This window comes from Schistocerca serialis, chromosome 3 (assembly GCF_023864345.2).
Source record: "Schistocerca serialis cubense isolate TAMUIC-IGC-003099 chromosome 3, iqSchSeri2.2, whole genome shotgun sequence".
Taxonomy (NCBI): domain Eukaryota; kingdom Metazoa; phylum Arthropoda; class Insecta; order Orthoptera; family Acrididae; genus Schistocerca; species Schistocerca serialis.
Genome location: NC_064640.1, coordinates 757,745,889 through 757,767,448, shown reverse-complemented (window position 1 = coordinate 757,767,448; position 21,560 = coordinate 757,745,889). Strand labels below are relative to the sequence as shown.

General features: G+C 45.5%; 1 protein-coding gene across 1 annotated transcript in view; it reads right to left on the bottom strand.

Moving 5' to 3' along the window:
• The window catches only part of LOC126471201 (agrin-like), a 186,225-nt gene that overhangs the window by 86,483 nt on the left and 78,182 nt on the right, over window positions 1-21,560 (bottom strand). Inside the window, exon 2 of the mRNA XM_050099314.1 lies at window positions 6,998-7,219. Coding sequence (XP_049955271.1) covers window positions 6,998-7,219 — 222 coding nt within the window. The remainder of the gene's footprint in view (window positions 1-6,997; window positions 7,220-21,560) is intronic.

Here is a 21,560-nt window from a genome sequence, read left to right as displayed (position 1 = left end):
CAATTAAGTCCCACACATACTCGAAGCTTCTTTCACAGAGTTCATAAAATTTGATGTCGAATCTGCTGCTCTTTGGTGGAGTAAAATGCCTCCTTTCAAGCCTTCCCGGGGCAACAACGATTCTTCAACGGTGATGTTCCTGTCTGGCATTTATAGTGATCTGAACTAATGCCGCAGCAGTTTCCACAATCGGATGACTTTTGAATTTTTATGCTGTAAGTGCATAATGGATAATACGAGGTATTGTCCGCAAAGTGGAGCGTGTTTGAGTCATGAGTTTCCTGAATAAACGTGTGTGAAGTGATTCTTCTTTGAAAAGTATATCGTGTGTTTTGGTTTGTAAAGAACTCTTGAAGTATGGGCATAATATTAAGTGCTTTTACCTCTTCCCTTGTAGTATCCTGCGAACTGTGATCCCTGCAGCGTGCTGCTGAATTGTGATGAGACGCTATGAACTTTCCTGCGTACCAGTTCATCTGCTCAGCTATTACTTCGCACGAAAGCATCATCCACGAAACACAAAAAACAGTTCATCACGTTATATCGTTTTAGAGACCCAATTGTATCATTGCTACCACTGAGCAGATAACGATTACCAACTGAACCAGCACGCACTACGGCTGCAGTAGTGCCACGTCGCCGGATGCCTCTGAACCAAAGTTACTTGCCTCGTCACCGGATGTCTCTGAACCAAATTTACTTTCACTAGCATCAGCGTCCTCGTCTTGAAAACTTTCGGAACTGTCTGAAATTATGGTCACTCTCTAAAAGCAGCTGCTCTGTCTCTGAATCAGATAAACGATTTTCGCCATTGCGAAAGATCATTCACTAACGCGGCGGTAAACACAGTCGTAAAAGGCCCGCTTTTGCTGCTACTTTACAGGACGCACATGTCGACGCGTGCTCGAGTGGGAAATGTTATAACCAGTTCAGAATACGCTGTGCCACGTAGCGAACGAAGCTCAACGGCAGACCAATAACTCGTAATTCCTATTAGCTAACAGCCACAAACACAGTGGCCGGAGGTATCCGTCCAACTCACTCGCAATTAGAGGACCGTGGACAGATGTATCCGTCATGCCCACATAAAGGGTTAATCACGCGGTCCAAGAAGGAGGAAGACCGCCTAAGCATTTTGGTGTTGTTTTAGTCCATAGTACGACCTGTTTCTACACTATGGTCGGCGACGGCTGATTTGATGGTCTGACATGATTCCGTCTATGTTCATGGTACCTCTCGTCTACTGTGCACATTGTTTCTCCGGTGTATTCTTTTTGCCACCGGAAAGGGTTTTGATAGTCTCCTGCTTTGTGAAGGTCTGGATCGACCTTAACTGAACCTAGTAGTGCCGATATTTCAAGGGGTGAACGAAATACACATTTAACATTATGCAGCACCAGCATCCCGCCTAATTTCCTGGAAGTATCGCCAACAATCGGGATTCACGCTAGTGACTTGCGCCCTTTTTTCCCTGGTGTTGTCCCGTACAGCCTTTCTAAATAGACGTCTCATCTGCTGGCTGCTGTACCCATTTCTTAAGAATGTCGTCTCGAGGTGTTTCAGCTCATTTGGAAGGCTGTCTTCATCACAGATGAATCATGCTCTGAGAACGCCTTCATGATGTGAGTTGTGGGGGCTACTGGAGGCATACTAATGCAGACGAGTATACAGGGTGTTACAAAAAGGTACGGCCAAACTTTCAGTAAACATTCCTCACACACAAAGAAAGAAAATATGTTATGTGGACATGTGTCTGGAAACGCTTACTTTTCATCTTAGAGCTCATTTTATTACTTCTCTTCAAATCACATTAATCATGGAATGGAAACACACAGCAGCAGAACATACCAGAGTGACTTCAAACACTTTGTTACAGGAAATGTTCAAAATGTCCTCCGTTAGCGAAGATACATGCATCCACCCTCCGTCGCATGGAATCCCTGATGCGCTGATGTAGCCCTGGAGAACGGCGTATTGTATCCCAGCCATCCACAATACGAGCACGAAGAGTCTCTACATTTGGTACCGGGGTTGCGTAGACAAGAGCTTTCAAATGCCCCCATAAATGAAAGTCAAGAGGGTTGAGGTGAGGAGAGCGTGGAGGCCATGAAATTGGTCCGCCTCTACAAATCCATCGGTCACCGAATCTGTTGTTGAGAAGCGTACGAACACTTCGACTGAAATGTGCAGGAGCTCCATCGTGCATGAACCACATGTTGTGTCGTACTTGTAAAGGCACATGTTCTAGCAGCACAGGTAGAGTATCCCGTACGAAATCATGATAACGTGCTCCATTGAGCGTAGGTGGAAGAACAAACTAAAATGAGCTCTAACATGGAAATTAAGCGTTTACGGACATATGTCCACATAACATCTTTTCTTTATTTGTGTGTGAGGAATGTTTCCTGAAAATTTGGCTGTAACTTTTTGTAACACCCTGTATGTTGGTTTCCTGTACACACTGTGTCCCAGCTGCCCATCTCTTTTTGTTTCACTATGACGTCAAGAGATTCGCTTTATCTCTGTGGTAAACGGTATACTGGAGTGCAGCAACTTCAGGTGATTTGAGAAATTCAGTGAGGTCTGCTCCCAACAGCGATAGCACGGACACAAGAGACAAGAGTTTGGAGCCGAGCGCAACTACCTCCGTCAACACCACCACCTCGGCAAAAACTTAGAAAGTGATAGGAGCGGAGAGGTGGAAGGCTTACGGCCAATATATATAGGGTGCTGACAGGAGCAGAGAAGTATTCATCAGGGATCACCTGAAAATGACATCAGGTCTTTTTGCCCAAATATCATGGACACCCGAGAATTCTAAAAGCTAGGAATACGCACAGAAGGCATCGCATCAGAAACTTCATCTATTATTATTATTATTTCTCCTCAACGGGTCGCGATTTCTCTCAACCTTTAGCGCAATGTCTCAGTAATTTTGGGGGAAGACTGGACTGCGATTCTAACCGTTCTCTTCCATGGTGCGAACTTGTAGCTTTCTAGGAATGTATCCAAAAGCTCTCAAGACTAGCGCTTCTGTCAAACATTTCGACTACATCCTGTGTGTAATTTCAGATATCCTACATGTCCTGTTTGTGTCTGGATTTTACCCTATTTCTAAAAATTTTATCGCTTATCCATATTTTTCCACATTTTGTATGCAAATGTACAGAGGCTCATATTGCTTACATTACCAGGCGTGGTTTTTTGTTTCCTTTTTATACCATCCAACTGTGATACAAAGTTCCAACACAGCCATACTAGACTTCACCGAAATGTCTACCCAGATACCAGTAACTATCAGCGTTAAAACTATGTACGAGCAGGCATTATTCTAGGGGTAGTGTGTAACTTTTTGCTGTTATACACATATACACATAAATCAGTTAAGCTATTTTATGTGTTTGTTTCCCAAGGGGCCCCAACTGCCCAGATTAGTTTTGGATACGGGTTGATAAGTTGTTCGAACAAGGGATACGCTAGTAATACTCGGAATATATTTTTGGCATTGTCCCATCGACATAAAGTCTGGTGTGATGTCCGATTGTGGATCCACTAGAACTGTGCTTGGAATACTGTCTGGCATGAACCGATCATTGTTAAGTCTGGGAAAATATTCAATGGTGGATCCACTTGCATTACGCCCACGGAGGTGTCTGGGGGTTGTTCTACGTATCTATCTATCTACGATAGAGGTAAAATATGGATCTACATGTGTTAAGTATGTGGTAGCATCCGAATGTGGATCCCTCCTGAGGCGTGTCTAAGGTAGTGTCCAAAAGTGGATGCCCAGATATACACTCCTGGAAATTGAAATAAGAACACCGTGAATTGATTGTCCCAGGAAGGGGAAACTTTATTGACACATTCCTGGGGTCAGATATATCACATGATCACACTGACAGAACCACAGGCACATAAACACAGGCAACAGAGCATGCACAATGTCGGCACTAGTACAGTGTATATCCACCTTTCGCAGCAATGCAGGCTGCTATTCTCCCATGGAGACGATCGTAGAGATGCTGGATGTAGTCCTGTGGAACGGCTTGCCATGCCATTTCCACCTGGCGCCTCAAATGGACCAGCGTTCGTGCTGGACGTGCAGACCGCGTGAGACGACGCTTCGTCCAGTCCCAAACACGCTCAATGGGGGACAGATCCGGAGATCTTGCTGGCCAGGGTAGTTGACTAACACCTTCTAGAGCACGTTGGGTGGCACGGGATACATGCGGACGTGCATTGTCCTGTTGGAACAGCAAGTTCCCTTGCCGGTCTAGGAATGGTAGAACGATGGGTTCGATGACGGTTTGGATGTACCGTGCACTATTCAGTGTACCCTCGACGATCACCAGTGGTGTACGGCTAGTGTAGGAGATCGCTCCCCACACCATGATGCCGGGTGTTGGCCCTGTGTGCCTCGATCGTATGCAGTCCTGATTGTGGCGCTCAGCTGCACGGCGCCAAACACGCATACGACCATCATTGGCACCAAGGCAGAAGCGACTCTCATCGCTGAAGACGACACGTCTCCATTCGTCCCTCCATTCACGCCTGTCGCGACACCACTGGAGGCGGGCTGCACGATGTTGCGGCGTGAGCGGAAGACGGCCTAACGGTGTGCGGGACCGTAGCCCAGCTTCATGGAGACGGTTGCGAATGGTCCTCGCCGATACCCCAGGAGCAACAGTGTCCCTAATTTGCTGGGAAGTGGCGGTGCGGTCCCCTACGGCACTGCGTAGGATCCTACGGTCTTGGCGTGCATCCGTGCGTCGCTGCGGTCCGGTCCCAGGTCGACGGGCACGTGCACCTTCCGCCGACCACTGGCGACAACATCGATGTACTGTGGAGACCTCACGCCCCACGTGTTGAGCAATTCGGCGGTACGTCCACCCGGCCTCCCGCATGCCCACTATACGCCCTCGCTCAAAGTCCGTCAACTGCACATACGGTTCACGTCCACGCTGTCGCGGCATGCTACCAGTGTTAAAGACTGCGATGGAGCTCCGTATGCCACGGCAAACTGGCTGACACTGACGGCGGCGGTGCACAAATGCTGCGCAGCTAGCGCCATTCGACGGCCAACACCGCGGTTCCTGGTGCGTCCGCTGTGCCGTGCGTGTGATCATTGCTTATACAGCCCTCTCGCAGTGTCCGGAGCAAGTATGGTGGGTCTGACACACCGGTGTCAATGTGTTCTTTTTTCCATTTCCAGGAGTGTAGAAGACAACGCAGTCTGTGGGTGCGCCATTCTGTACGTCGTCTTTCTGCTGTAAGCGTGTGCTGTTCACAACGTGCAAGTGTGCTGTAGACAACATGCTTTATTCCTTAGAGCAGAGGATTTTTCTGGTGTGGGAATTCCACCGCCTAGAACACAGTGTTGTTGCAACAAGACGATGTTTTCAACGGAGGTTTAATGTAACCAAAGGACCGAAAAGCGATACAATAAAGGATCTGTTTGAAAAATTTCAACGGACTGGGAACGTGACGGATGAACGTGCTGGAAAGGTAGGGCGACCACGTACGGCAACCACAGAGGGCAACGCACAGCTAGTGCAGCAGGTGTCCAACAGCGGCCTCGGGTTTCCGTTCGCCGTGTTGCAGCTGCGGTCCAAATGACGCCAACGTCCACGTATCGTCTCATGCGCCAGAGTTTACACCTCTATCCATACAAAATTCAAACGCGGCAACCCCTCAGCGCCGCTACCATTGCTGCACGAGAGACATTCGCTAACGATATAGTGCACAGGATTGATGACAGCGATATGCATGTGGGTAGTATTTGGTTTACTGACGAAGCTTAATTTTACCTGGACGGCTTCGTCAATAAACAGAACTGGCGCATATGGGGAAAGCCCCATGTTGCAGTCCCATCGTCCCTGCATCCTTAAAAAGTACTGGTCGGGGCCGCCATTTCTTCCAAAGGATTCATTGGCCCATTTTTCAGATCCGAAACGTTTACTGCATCACGCTATCTGGACATTCTTCGTGAATTTGTGGCGGTACAAACAGCCTTAGACGACACTGCGAACACCTCGTGGTTTATGCAAGATGGTGCCCGGCCACATCGCACGGCCGACGTCTTTAATTTCCTGAATGAATATTTCGATGATCGTGTGATTGCTTTGGGCTATCCGAAACATACAGGAGGCGGCGTGGATTGGCCTCCCTATTCGCCAGACATGAACCCCTGTGACTGCTTTCTGTGGGGACACTTGAAAGACCAGGTGTACCGCCAGAATCCAGAAACAATTGAACAGCTGAAGCAGTAAATCTCATCTGCATGTGAAGCCATTCCGCCAGACACGTTGTCAAAGATTTCGGGTAATTTCATTCAGAGACTACGCCATATTATTGCTACGCATGGTGGATATGTAGAAAATATCGTACTATAGAGTTTCCCAGACCGCAGCGCCATCTGTTGTTGAAAATTGTAACTACTGTAATTTCGAAAGTTTGTCTGCCTGAAAATGTACTGTTGTCCCAAGCATATCGCAACAAACTGTGTATTTCTATCGCTGCTCGTTTAGTTTTTATTGCCGTTTCAAATATACCGGTCATTTTTGAAACACCCTGTATCTGTATGGTGCAAAATGTGTCAATCGACTCTAACTAATGGAAAGTGTGAAGTCATCCAAATGAGTACCTCTCTATCTAGATTATTTCGTGATTTATTCAGTTTTCAAATTTATACTGACTTTTTGATCACCCGGTATTACTTGGAGGTGGTTCTATGAACCCTCTGTCAGACGCTTAATTGTGAGTTACACAGTGATCGTGTAGTGTAGATGTAGATGCAGACGTAAGTAAAGGGAAATATTGACAACCAGCAGCAAATGTAGTAACGTTACAAACAACAATTTTAAAAGTATCATTCTGGTAGTAACCACTTCTAATCGTGAAATAAGAACAAAAAATGCGTAATGTAGTAAAGTTTCCTTTCCAACTCAGAAAACAAACTTTGGATAGTGCTGCAGGCAAACTGAATGAGGCTACTGACCACATGTGCCGCGGTGTCGCAGATAGAGGTCGTCGAGGCCTTGGCGGCAGGCGGCGGCGCGCAGCTGGCACTCGGAGTCGTAGTCGCGGCCGTCCGAGCCGCAGACGGGGCCGCGCGAGTTGTGGTGAGCCGGGCAGGGCAGGCACACGCACGACGCCACTCCCGACGCCATCTGGCACTGAGCCCACGGCCCGCACTCCAGCCGCAGGCAAGGGTCCACCGCTGCGGAACACGACAGCTGCTCAGAGTCTGTCTTAGTGAGCGACACCAATTTTGTTCACTATAAAGTAAGACGGAAGAAGGTGCAAAGGAGCCACTCCACAACGTAATCGAGACAAGTAAGTTTAGGGCAAGGCCATAAGGGGTGGAACAGACCTACCGCGTTTTAGTACTCGTCTTAGAAACTGCTACATAAACTAAGAGAGCTTCATCGCCGATTCGAGAGAAGTCGAAATCTAGCTGACAAACTAAAGCTGAAACAAGAGAAAATGAGCGTAAGGAAAGCTATTACGAAAGTGTTTAGTGACTTTGAAAGTCGAATTTTGGAAAGCGATCTGAGTAAAATTTCTGAGAGGTTTTGGTTTTGGCCTCATACAAAATTAGTAAGCGGTTCGAAATCCTCCATTCACTCATTCAGTGAGCATAATAGCACAGTCTGGAACTGCGCGACCGCTACGGTCGCAGGTTCGAAACCTGCCTCGGGCATGGATGTGTGTGATGTCCTTAGGTTACTTAGGTCTAAGTAGTTCTAAGTTCTATGGGACTGATGACCTCAGCAGTTTAGTCCCATAGTGCTCTGAGCCATTTGCACCATAGTAGCATCGAAACTGGAGATACCAGAGAGAGGTCTGAAATACTGAATTTGGACTTCCGAATCTGTTTCGCCGCGCGGGATTAGCCGAGCGGTCTGAGGCGCTGCAGTCATGTACTGTGCGGCTGGTCCCGGCAGAGGTTCGAGTCCTCCCTCGGGCATGGGTGTGTGTGTTTGTCCTTAGGGTAATTTAGGTTAAGCAGTGTGTAAGCTTAGGGACTGATGACCTTCGCAGTTAAGTCCCATAAGATGTCACACACATTCACACAAACTGTTTCAATGCGGAATATCGTAACACAGTCTCTCCTTTAAATCATCGTACCAACGGCGAATTGTGTCACATATTGAGATAACCGATAGCGGAATAAAAAAGCAAGTACAATCGCTTAGCGGTGGAAAGGCAGCAGCACCGGATGAGCTCCCTATAAGAATCTGCAAAGGTTATGCGAACGAACTTGGTGCTCTTCTGTCTATAGTTTATCGTAGGTTACTGTAATAACGCAGGGTACCTAGTGACAGTGAAAAAGTGCAGGTCAATGCCGTTTTCAAGAGGGGTCGTAGAATATATGCACATAAATATAAGATTATATCGTTGACGCCAAGAAGTTGTGGAATTATGGAATATCTTTCATGCTAAAGAATTACAACGTCTTTGGAGAACGAAAATCACATCCATATGAATCAACATGGATTTCACAATCAGAAGTCTTGCGAAAGTAAGCTCACTCTGTTTCTCCACGGGATCCATAGCAGTGTAGACAAGGGAGCATGGGTTAACACCATGTTCCTTGACTTCAGGAAGGCATTTGTAAACGTCTCGCACTGCCGTTTACAGACAATAATACGAGCGCAACTATAATTGGACCAGATTTGATGCTGCACAAGACTTCCTTGAAGACAGAACTCAACACGTCGTCTTTGACAGAACAAAATCGATAGATGTAAAGATCACTTCCCGAGTACCCCAAGGAAGTATGAATGGAAGCTCTTTAAGACTGTTCTCAGTTGAAGCTGGACTCTATAAGAAAGTAGCAACGCCACAAGCCAGTGTCGATTTGGACAATTGCCTACAGAGGACTGGCCATCGGCCTTACCGCAGTGGTAACACCAGTTTCCGTCAGATCACCGAAGTTTATCGACGATAAAATATCTAGGAACCATCCAGAGCGCCCAAAGTGGAATGACCACATAAAATAAGTTCTAAGGAAAGCAGATCACGGGTAGAGGTTCAGCGAAATACTCTTGAGTAAATGTAGCTCATTAACGAAAGAAATGGCTTACGCCGGCCGGAGTGGCTTAGCGGTTCTAGGCGCTTCAGTCTGGAACCGCGCGACCGCTACGGTCGCAGGTTCGCATCCTGCCTCGGGCATGGATGTGTGTGATGTCCTCAGTTTCGTTAAATTTAAGCAATTCTAAGTTCTAGGGGACTGATGACCTCCGCTGTTAAGTCTCATAGTGCTCAGAGCCATTTGAATCATTTTTGAACTGGCTTACAAGCCCCGAGTTCAAGAGATTTATAAGTATTATTTATCAGTCAGTGATCCTTACCACGTAGGACTGATAGAAGAGTTAGAGAATATCCAGCGAAGAGCGATGGGTTTCGACACGTGTTCATTTAATTGGTACAAGAGCGTTACGGAGATGCTCAACAAACTCTAGTGGCAGACGTTAGAAGAGAGGTGTTGAGCATCGTGGAAAGGTACGCTACTGAAATTTCGAGTGAGCAGTTTCCCAGAAGAGTCGGAAACATAATAATTCCCCCCGCATACTACTTACGATGTAACCTCGACGAGAAAAACAGACAATTAGGGCTTACCTACAATCTTTTTTCACACACTCTATTCAAGAGTGAAACGGAATGGGAGATCAGTTAGTGTACCAGAAGTACCCTCTGCCACATACTGTTAAGTGGCTTGTGGAGTATGATTTAGATGTAGATGTAGATAGTTTGTGTAGGCTTCTTCCACACCGAACAATTAAATGTTAACCACGAAATGCTTTCTTTGCTGCAATATAATCTTTATTTACGTCCCAGATGCATTTCGACATTTATATTAAGGTCGTCTATAGTGTACAGTTTTTCCTGGATTTTTCATTTACTTTTACTTACAGTTTGGACGGGTTTCACGCAACAATTATTTGATGTATAAAATTTAACTTACAATTACTTACTGTGTCGCAAAAAATCAGCGTTTCGTATCACCTGGTCACAGGTTAGAGTAGGCTGTTTCAACTCGTGTGCCTACCCGCAAGCAGTTGGGAACCTAGGGGTACTGGCGGACAAGGATTAACAAACAGTTGGCGCACGGGCTTATCTTCCACACGTTTCGTTGCATACACTACCATCCTACACCGACATGGCGCCCTCAGGTAAGAGTGTTCAAGTGGTTACAACATGCACAAAACATGAGTAATAGTGTCGTCTGGCGGCTAGCTATTAAAAGCAGCAGCTGCCGCGAGCAAGCTCATCTCTCTCCAGGAATGCCCGCATCCGAAGTGGCAACGCTGTTGCAACCTAGATTAGAGGCTGCACTTCGATTACACTCCTGGAAAACCGTCACATAATATTTTGATTCGTTTTGCATGTCAGAAGGAACTTTGCATCGTACTTCTGAATACACAGCCTGTTCAAAAATGTATGTGAAATCTTATGGGATTTAACTGCTAAGGTCATCAGTCCCTAAGCTTACACACTGCTTAACCTAAATTATCCTAAGGACAAACACACTCACCCTTACCCGAGGGAGGACTCGAGCCTCCGCCGGGACCCCGCCGCACAGTCCATGACTGCAGCGCCTTAGACCGCTCGGCTAATCCCGCGCGGCTACACAGCCTGTGCAATATCGTATTTATACGCCGAAACCGGACAAGGTACTTTCATTTAAAATACCTTTCCTGTACGTAAATATACATAATAGATGTACGACTGCAGGTTGTAGAGACATGGTTGACGACATATGGAAGTTTTGGCCAAGCAGTGAGTCCTGCTCAGATAGGCTAATGGTAAGACGACAGCTGGTACACTATTGTGTATCGTTCATATCGACCTGTGTGACAGGTTAGCGTCGCTATTTACGTCATTTTCGGTTCGTTAGTGGAAGCTGCTATTCTGTAAGCTCCTGAGACCTGTTACCGATCGTTCCGCCCACCGATTTTTCGGCAACTGTAACAGGAGGTAGTTAGGTTTCAGTATGGCCTCTCGTTCGCTTGTGTGTGATTTGTTTACAGTTACAATTTGTTATTTCAGAAATATTGATCTCTTTTAGTTTCGGATTTAGTCATTATGCTTTACTGAAGAGTCCTCAAAAAGGTTCTAATGTGTGTGAAATCTTATGGGACTTAACTGCTAAGGTCATCAGTCCCTAAGCTTACACACTAATTAACCTAAATGATCCTAAGGAGAAACACACACACCCATGACCGAAGGAGGACTCGAACCTCCGCCGGGATCAGCCGCACAGTCATGACTGTAGCGCCTAAGACCAAAAAATGGTTCAAATGGCTCTGAGCACTATGGGACTTAACTTCTGGGGTCATCAGTCCCCTAGAACTTAGAACTAGTTACACCTAACTAACCTGCCCGAGGCAGGATTCGAACCTGCTACCGTAGCGGTGGCGCGGTTCCAGCCTGTAGCGCCTAGAACAGCTCGGACACCGGCTAAGACCGCTCGGCTAATCTCGCGCAGCGAAGAGTCCTCAAAATGCATCTGAGTGGAAAGCGACTTGTTAGAAGTATGCTTTGTATTGTTGTAACTGTGAATGATTATAAAATCAAAAAACATTTTCCTTCACTCTCCTCACATAATCTATGTTATTTTTATGTTTTTTAAGAATTGAAAATCATTAAATTTTCAATACGTCAGCTCTGCTTACGTATACTACATAAGTATTATCTGAAATTACTAATGACTTTGGGTACTTTTTACCCCTAAATGGTCTAGATATTAGTTATCTAAATGTGATTACAACTTTTAAATAATGACAGAAAGGAATTTTCTGATAGTGGAGACGTTACAAAATTTCATGCATTATGCCTGCATACTTTGGCAACGAAGTCATCCTGCATCCTTCTCCATTAAAATCAGCAGGAGCAGAGCAATCAGTGCGTATTAGTTGTCGTCATCAAGTGGTGCTCTGTCTGCCTTCGGCAGTGGAAAGGTGCACACGCCTTGTTTGCCTCTTGCCTCTTGTTCTGCTTGCGAGCGAGCGCTCGTTTGTTTACTTCCGCGTAGCGGTTCAAAAATGGTTCAAATGGCTCTGAGCACTATGGGACTCAACTGCTGAGGTCATTAGTCCCCTAGAACTTAGAACTAGTTAAACCTGACTAACCTAAAGACATCACAAACATCCATGCCCGAGGCAGGATTCGAACCTGCGACCGTAGCGGTCCTGCGGTTCCAGACTCTAGCGCCTTTAACCGCACGGCCACTTCGGCCGGCCCGCGTAGCGGTTCAAATGGTTCAAATGGCTCTGAGCACTATGCTCACTGCTGAGGTAATCAGTCGCCTAGAACTTAGAACTAATTAAACCTAACTAACCTAAGGACATCACACACATCCATGCCTGGGGCGGGATTCGAACCTGCGACGGTAGCGGTGGCTCGGTTCCAGACTGTAGCGCCTAGAACCGCACGCCCACTCAGGCCGGCTCTGCGTAGCGGCTTGTCTCAGAGTCCGGCTTCATCAAGCGTCATGGCGTTTACTTACCGACAAACCATAATTAAATTAAATTTTCCTTTGGATCACGAACGACAGAAGCGGTATGAAGTAAAACGTTTTACACGGGATGTTATGCGTCTCCCGTCACAAGATTTTCTCGGAATCCATTCTTCGATCATCAGTACTACTGTGTACATAAAGCTGGCGGATGACGAGCTGTGCCCCGACGTTGTGTGGCGCCAGGCTAACGCTCTCCAGTTCCGGTACTCTGACAGATATACAGGGACTGTCATGCTTGATCATGATGGTTTTGGCCTCCGAGCTTTGTGGGTGTTTGAACTTCCTTTTGAGGTACCGTCTGATGTTGTGGTGGCCGCCTTTAAACCTTATGGCAAAGTCGACATCATTTTGCTGAAACGTCGAAGATGTTCGGAACAAACCGTGTCCTCAAAGGTGTCCGTCAGATAAAAATTTAGGTATAGGAACACGTGCCTTTCTACTTGGTTATTGATGGCTGCAAGGCTGTTGTCGTGTACGAAGGGCAGCAGCGCACCTGTTCAGGTCGTGACGAGGAAGGCCATGTCCTTTCTGAATGTCTCCGACGTAGAATGGTTCAGACGCAAGTCAGACCCCTAGCTCTTCCTCTATCTTAAGCATCTGCGTGAGACTGCCTGCTGCGGCCCCTCTGAACAATTCGGTATCAGCGTCGACTATTCTCGAGGACGCTACGGACGTTTTGCCTGTCTATCCTGCACTCCTGCTGGAGGCAATACAAATGAACGATGGCCGTCAGGAGGCACAAGCTCTCTGTCCCGACCCCATGGTTGTTGATCATGGAGCTGTACCGACCTCCGCTTTTCTACCACCTGGCCACATTTCGGAAGATAACCGCCCGCCATGTGACACGGAATAGCATATTAGGAAGAAACAGTCGCTGGGGAAACGGAAGAGACCACGCCGTACCATTTCTGATGACAGCCTCCATCGCATGTGTGCACCGGATGACGACCCAGTTACTGATGGTGCTCTGCCCTCTGACGCCCTGACACCTGACGACGAACCGTCCTTCCCCACCTCCATCTCCAGATAGCGTCCACCTACGGACACCGACCTTCCCCCACCTGCATCTCATGTGGTTGCCTCCCATTCTCTGTCTGACGCTTCCTGTCGGCGCACCTCTGATAGTGTTCCACTGAACCAGCCTGGTGATACACATCTGTCTCCTGGCCGACTGACATCGATGCTGAGATAGGACATTCTCGAGGTATATAGAGCGATGGAGCTCCCTTGGTGGGGACGGCTCCCTCCTCATCACAGTAATGTGCCCTTCCATGTGGACCTAACAGGAAGTTCCGTGTGCTGCCCCCATGTTTGAATCGCCTGTCTTCCTGGCGATAGCAGCTTTCCAGACTTATCGCATAGGCATGATAAATGTCAATAAAATTCGCTTAAATCACAATCTCTGTTTACTCCATGACATGTTGTACGCTGCAGGTTTTGCTGTCCATCAGGGGATGCACGTTGTAACTTCCTGTGTTCCCCATGGTTTTACAGTAGATGTTTCTGATGCTTCCCCTACTGGTAATGAGGTGGCGCTCCTCTTACATGACAGTATCCTCGCTGGTGCATTTGCGTATCTCCCTGATGCAAGAGGTGTGACTCTCACGTTTTGTGGCGTCAGGATCGTCGATGTCTGTGCGCCATCTGCTTCAGGTCGCCGCCATGAACGTTCCATCTTCTCGTCAGAAAGTCACGCCTCCTGTCCTGGGTCGGCAGGATGCTTTGATCATGGGAAGGGTTTTCAACTGCATCCACGCACCCGAAGACCAACTACCACGTCACTCTCTGTGCACGGCGCTAGCGACAGTTCTCCACCACCTCAGGCATGTGGATTGTTGACAGCATGTTCATGGCGATCGTCCGAGGTTTATGCATTTCACTAGCCATTCTTCCAGCCATCTCGATCGTGTTTACATCTCCCGCGATATTGTCAGTGGAGTGCAGGCTGCCGAACTCTGGCTTATTGTGTTCTCTGACCATGACGCATCTATCTGTGCTATCAATCTCTGCCGTAAAAGGGTTTGGCGCGGCCTTGGACCAGGGAAACAGAACCAGAATGCCGGCAGCTCATGAAGACCACGTGGACAACTTGTCGTCGATGACGTGATGCCTATCAGTCTGCGCTATCGTGCTGGGTGCTCCGTGCAAGGCCTGCCCTCCACAAGGCCTTGATTGATTACGGAAGCGAGGTTCCCGTGTGGCGGCGACGAACTCAGGAATTCTGTTCCACCATTCTCTGGGAATGTACTAGGATGCGGCAATCGCCAGAGCGTCAGGTGATGGTAAATCGTGCCAAGGCACAGGTAACATCCCTCTCTCACATCCCACCTTGAAGGAGTTTTGGTCAGGGCGTGCACACACGATGACTTAGTGCATGTGCGTCCATCTGTGTTTTTAATGTGATAGCGAAACGACGACAACGTCGCAGGACTTTGATTAAAGTTATTACGACCGACGATGGACGCCGTTTTCATACCAAACGGGATATAGGGTCTGCCCTCTATGAACATTATATTATGGTGTGCTCCGAACAACATCACCACCCTGAAGACATTACTGCTGTCTCCAGACTGTCCTTTATTCGGTTCCCATGGATCTGCTTGCAAACGTCACAGAAGACGAAGTTCATGATGCTATCCTGGACGGTTTCACCAATAGGTCGCCTGGCCCTGCTGGTCTCCCACTGGAGTTTTATCGGATATTGCATCCCCTTCTGGTGTCACTGTGGAGGGAAATTTGTCAGCGTCTTATGTCACCTGTCACACCGATTCCAGACGGTTTCCAAGATGGTTTCTTCGTTCTCAATCACAATCCTTGGGGTAGCTCACGGATATGCGATTACCTCTTTTTGACGTTACTCAACAGCTTCAAAAAGATCTTTACCCAGCTGTAGGCTGCGCAGCTTAAACGGACGGCTCGGTACGTGGGTTAATCCGATCAGACTTCTTTGCGAGGTGCCAATATCATCCGCACTGCCCTTTGTCGCTATGGGGACATAATCGCTCTTGCTCACTCTCGTCTTACGCCTGGTATTTTGGCAGCTCGTGACTTCAGCCAGGCGTTCGATCGGGTCGATCACGACTACCTGTAAGGAGCGCTCTGCGATATGGGATAGCCTGATACTGCTATAGCTGTCGTAATGTTTCTCCTTCGTGGAGCTACGTCTTGCGTAATCTACAATGACTGTCTCACTCCTCCCATCTTGATCTGTCGGTCAGGGCATCAAGGTTACCCGCTCTCTGTATTATTGTATGCTTTTTCCATGGAACCTCCGCTTTGCTGCCTCTGACAGCGCCTCTCTGGGATGTTCAGCTGCCCTGCTTATGCCGACGGTGTCGTCATCGTTCTTCGTAGCGGTGCTGGTGGCAAGGTGCCACTGGGCTGGGTTACCACCAACGGCGAAACTTCTGGCAGCTGCCTTAACGTCCGCAAATCGAGCGCCACGCATATAGGTGTGGAGCTTGTAAGTAGACTGTTTACGTTTTTATGTTGGTAACGGCACGCCGTGTTCTGTATGAAAATCGCTGACTGCGCTGTGTGCAGTCTGTGGCTGGTTGGACTCATTGTTGGACTATTCGCTTGTGTAGTGTTAGTAGGCTGTTGAATTGGAACAGCGCTTAGCGTTGGGCAGTTGGAGGTGAGCCGCCACCAGTAGTGGATGTGGGGAGAGAGATGCCAGAGTTTTGAGAGCGGACGATCTGGACGTGTGTAGGTGAGAAAAAGAAAATCTGTAAGACTCGATGTCATGAATTGATATAGGGATTATCGAAAGTCAGATTGCGTTGCTTTAAAAAATATTGTGTGTCAGTTTAGTGATGATCAGAATAAGTAAAGAGAGAACTGTCTGAGTACGTTCAGTTTTGCTTAACTGTTTGAATATCAAATAACGTAGAAGTTCGCCAGCACAGTCATTCTTAATTTTCGAAGGGGAAGTTCCATATGTCGACCCTTAGCCGAGGATACCTAACTGGGATATTCTCATTTTTTCTTGTAGTTTGAGTAATTAGTTTAGTTATTGCTTATAGCTAGCGCGTAATTGTAGAGAGAATTTCCTTTGTAGTTGTAGTTTTTCATTGTTGTATGGTAAAACAGTTGTGGCATGCATGTAGATTTGCACCAAATATTTCGCAGCCTTGCTTGCAATTAATTAGATATTATTTCCAGTGATATGTTAATGTGTTTTCTTATTTTGCTCTTCAAATTGTGCTTTTCTGTGTTATCCTGTGAAATATTTTGACAATTATGGCATGTGAAAAACGTAGCACTAGGCTGCAAAATAAACTGAGAAATGAGAGTGAAGACGAGAGTAGTGTGTTAGCGCCACCGTGTAATGAAATAACAAGTATTCAGAATAGTAATTTGGTAACTGTGCATAGGGAAATAGAGCAGGAAATAAATAATGGTGTAGACAGTGAAACAGCTCGTGAACAGGGTAGTATTGTCAATCGATCGGTCGGCAACAGCGCGCCCCACGAATCCGAAATGACAGGACACAATCTTGCAAATACTGTAGATTCAGGTTTTGCGTCACTACCCGTTTCTCAGTCAAGACAAGACACATTTTCTGCTTTTCAAAATGCGAATGTAGCCGGTGCAAATGCACTGCCGAAGTACAGAGGAACATGAATGAGATTTTCACTCTGCAGCAGAGTGTGCGCTGATATGAAACTTTCTGGCAGATTAAAACTGTGTGCCCAACAGAGACTCGAACTCGGGACCTTTGCCTTTCGCGGGGTACAGCACTTGCCCGCGAAAGGCAAAGGTCCCGAGTTCGAGTCTCGGTCGGGCACACAGTTTTAATCTGCCAGGAAGTTTCATACAGAGGAACATGTTTCAGACATCAGTGCATTGATATTACAATTAATACAACAAATGGGACAAGAGTTTCAAAAGTTGGACGCAATGGAACAAAATCAAAAACAATCATAGCAACAAATGGAACAAAATTAGGAACGAAAACAGCAACAGCCACAAAAGTTAGACCCAATGGAACAAAATCTTCAAAAGTTAAACACAACTGAGTAAACGCGTGAACAAACACGTGAAGATTTAACTGCTGAATTACTTAAAATCGAATCGAAATGTCAAAAAGTCTGTATTGACGTAAAAACACCAATTTGTGAGCATTTTCAACCTATTTATTTGCGTCAAGAAAATGCGTTACAGAACCACGAAGCAGCCATAAAAGAACAGCAAACTATTGTTCATGAAAATCACGACACTTTGCAAGCTAAAATTGACTCAGTTGCATCTACCGTTTCGGTTACGCAACTTGCAAAAAACTCAAGAAAACTTAAAGGACGCAGTAAATACGCTTTCAACACAAATGGACACTCTGAAACTTGATTCAGAAAGACACGCGGAGGAAATCAGTTCATTATCAGATAAAGTAGTCGAACTTTCGGATCAGTTAAATAATTTATCTACGAAGGTAGATGATGATCTGAATGACACAAGAACGGTAGCCTTTACTGACACAGAAGACGACGAACAAATTAGGAAATTCAAACAAAATCAGAACCAAATTAATACGCAACACAAAAGAGAAATCCGGGAAGTACAAGATCAGTTGGCACAAGAAATACAAGAATTACATATTTCAGAGGACAGTCGTGCTCCAATACGGGAAGAAGGATTTAGAAATACGAAAAAGCCACAAATGACCACATAGGATATTTCGGAAATTATGAAAGATACAGGCAGGGTGCACTGAATTTTGAGATGGAACCGCCGACACGACGTTACAATGACCGATATGCGATTCACTGACATGATGATTTTGACTATAAGCTATTTATTACTACACGTAACTTCAAATCATTTAAGAATTCTGGCAACGACATTCATCCACAAGTGTGGCTTCGTCAATTCTCTCACTGTTTTCCTCCCAACTGGTCATAAGAGCCCATACTGGAATTTATGTTTGGCTATTTGGAAAATGAACCTGTTTTACGTATGCGTTCGATCATTCGCGATTGTCACAGTGAAGGAGAATTTTATCATGCCTTCCTCTCAGCATATTGGCTACTCAAGACCGAGTAAAGCATAGCGTCATAATGATGAAACACTTTGAACAATCGGAATTTTCCAGTCTTGTCAAATATTTGAAGACATGTTGCACAAGAATCAGTACCTGTGAAACCCATACAGCTCATCAGAACTCATCCGCATTTGTTTAATTAAATTGCCAGAACATTTAAGACATATTATTTTGGCAGGAAGTTGCGAAGACGACATCGAAGCTTTTCAGGGACTGTTGCAAGAATGGGAAATTGACACTGACAGTCGCGGAATGCGAAGACAGGAACACAACAATTACAGGTCACATCCGTCACAATTTCGTGACGACAGAAATAATAACTGGACACGACAAGACTACTTTCATAACGCAAATAGTGACCAAAGCAGACACCATCCGTATGACAACCGTTGGAAGAGTTATAATAATTACAGGGAAAGATCACCTCTCCGCAGAAATGACTATGACAGAGACACTCATGGAAACATACAATATGGGAACCAGAGCTATTATTATCAAGGGAGACAAAATAATTTCAGACGCAACAGCTGATCGCGCAGTTGCAACTCAGGGAGAAATTGCCCACCACGTGACCGACAAGAAAGAAATTACAGAAACTACTGACATGACGACAGACGATATAATCTTAACAACAGACAAGAATTTAATCAGAACTGGCGGGATTCAAACAGGGCAGGGCCCCCTCGACAAGTTGAAATTGTAGAAGTTAGATCTCCAAATCCCAATAACGACGTGCGACAGCAAAGAGACAGTAGACAATGACACACCGCTGGCAACCACAAAATGTACTTATGAAGCTGACGACGTAGCTGCCGTGGCTATTAATTACGTAAATATGGAAGACGTTAGGGACACCTTACTCCAGGAACACGAGGTAAAACAGAAAAACGTCGCATATCCTGTAATACACATTACAGTAAATGATGTAAAATGTACGGTAATACTTGACTTTGGCAGCCCCATTTCAGTAACTAGTGAAACAGCTTCTAGCAAATGCAACAAATCGAACGATTACCCTACTCTTCCTTTACGTAGGATTAAATTAAAAGGTGCAGTTTTTGGAAAAGGTGTAGATGAACGCCAGTAAACTAACTTGGATTTCTTTTGTCAAAGTCACAGATTCGCTATGAACCTTCTTATCGTTCCATTTCTGTCGACAGAAATTATATTGGGAGTAGACTTTTTGAAAGAATACAAAGCAACTTTGAACTTTCACGACACTGAAATAAATTTAGAGAAAGAAGATAAGTCAATAGCTTTGCAATTTGAATATTGGCTCTCAACCCATGACGAGGAAATTAATCAGCTTTACCTCTTGTTAGACAATAGTTGCCGGCCGATGTGGCCGTGCGGTTCTAGGCGCTTCAGTCTGGAACCGCGTGACCGCTACGGTCGCAGGTTCGAATCCTGCCTCGGGCATGGTTGCGTGTGATGTCCTTAGGTTAGTTAGGTTTAAGTAGTTCTAAGTTCTAGGGGACTGATGACGCCAGATGTTAAGTCCCATAGTGCTCAGAGCCTTTTGAACCATTTGAAGACAATAGTTCGGAACTTTCGACGGAAATTGACACCATCAATCACTCTGAGAGTATTGACAGAGATGATATCGACGACGTATTTTAAACTAACGACTTAATTCAGAATAAAATTCAAACAACTGAGAACTGTAATGACACTGATAGGCAGGACCTTTTTGTCATTTTACAAGTACATTCCACAGTCTTGACTCACAAAACAGGAGCAATCTAGGGATGTCAATACCAGTTTCTTGTTCGTGAGCACACTAAATCTTGTGTTAGACCATATGTAATTCTGGCACATTATCGGGACCGTGTTAGAACAGAAATACAATCTATGCTTGACGAGGGAGTTAATGAGCCTGCAGTAAGCTCGTACAACATTCCATTACTGTTGTTGAGAAGAAAAATGGATCGATCAGGCTTGCCCAAGATTCGAGACAAATCAATACTATCATCATTCCTGAAACAAACAGGCCTCAAACGTTGGAAGAACTTCTTCAAAATTTTAATGGTGTAAAAGAGTTGTCCTCTATTGAGCTTAGATCCAGCTTTTATCAGATCGAACTTCATCCAGAATGTAGGAAATACACAGCTTTTCTTTGTTTCGACGTTTGTTTTCAATTTCGGAAACTTCCTTTTGGTTTGAACATTTCTTCGGCAGCATTCATTCGTGGGCTAAATTCCATATTACCTGAGTTCTTAAAATGTCCTATCAGCTTATATGTAGACGATATTCTAATAGCAGAAGCTTCATGGGAACAACATAATCGCATCCTCAACAGTGTCTTACGAATTTTTGTAGAATCTGGAATTACAGTTAACTTGGAAAAGTCTGAATTCGGTGGGACAAAGGTGAAGGTTTTGGGACACATTATTTCTTCTGAAGGCATTCAGCCGTATCCTGAAAAATTAGAAGCAATGAGAGCCATTCCAGTTCCATCCACAAAAAAACAAGTCCATAGTATTCTAGGTTTCTTAAATTTTTACCGTCGTTTTCTGAAATATAAATTCTAGTAACACCAAAACTTTGTTTTCTCACTGCAAAAAAATACTATTTGGAACTGGGACGAAGAGGCACAGCTGGAATTCAATTCTTTGAAAGAAGCGCTTCTTAATGCGCCAGTACTAGCTCATCCAGATCTGTCACAAGATTTCTGCCTGAGCACGGATTCTTCTAAAGTCGGTCTTGGTGCCTATTTATTTGAAGAAGCCATAGAAAATGACATTATACCTAATGTCATGTTCAGGTATAAATTGTGGTCGTTCTACGCGACTGGCTGCTACATTCGGAAGTTGCGCACCAGGATGTTATTAATATCAGCAAAATTAAACAGCGTGTTTACTTTCATTTCAAATTTGAAGCATCTCTCAATAGCATGCTATCATTCCATTATTTCACAAGTATTAATAACCAGCAGAATAATAAACAACTGTTAAACGAAAAAGCAGACGAAATACTTCGGTGATCTTCAGATCG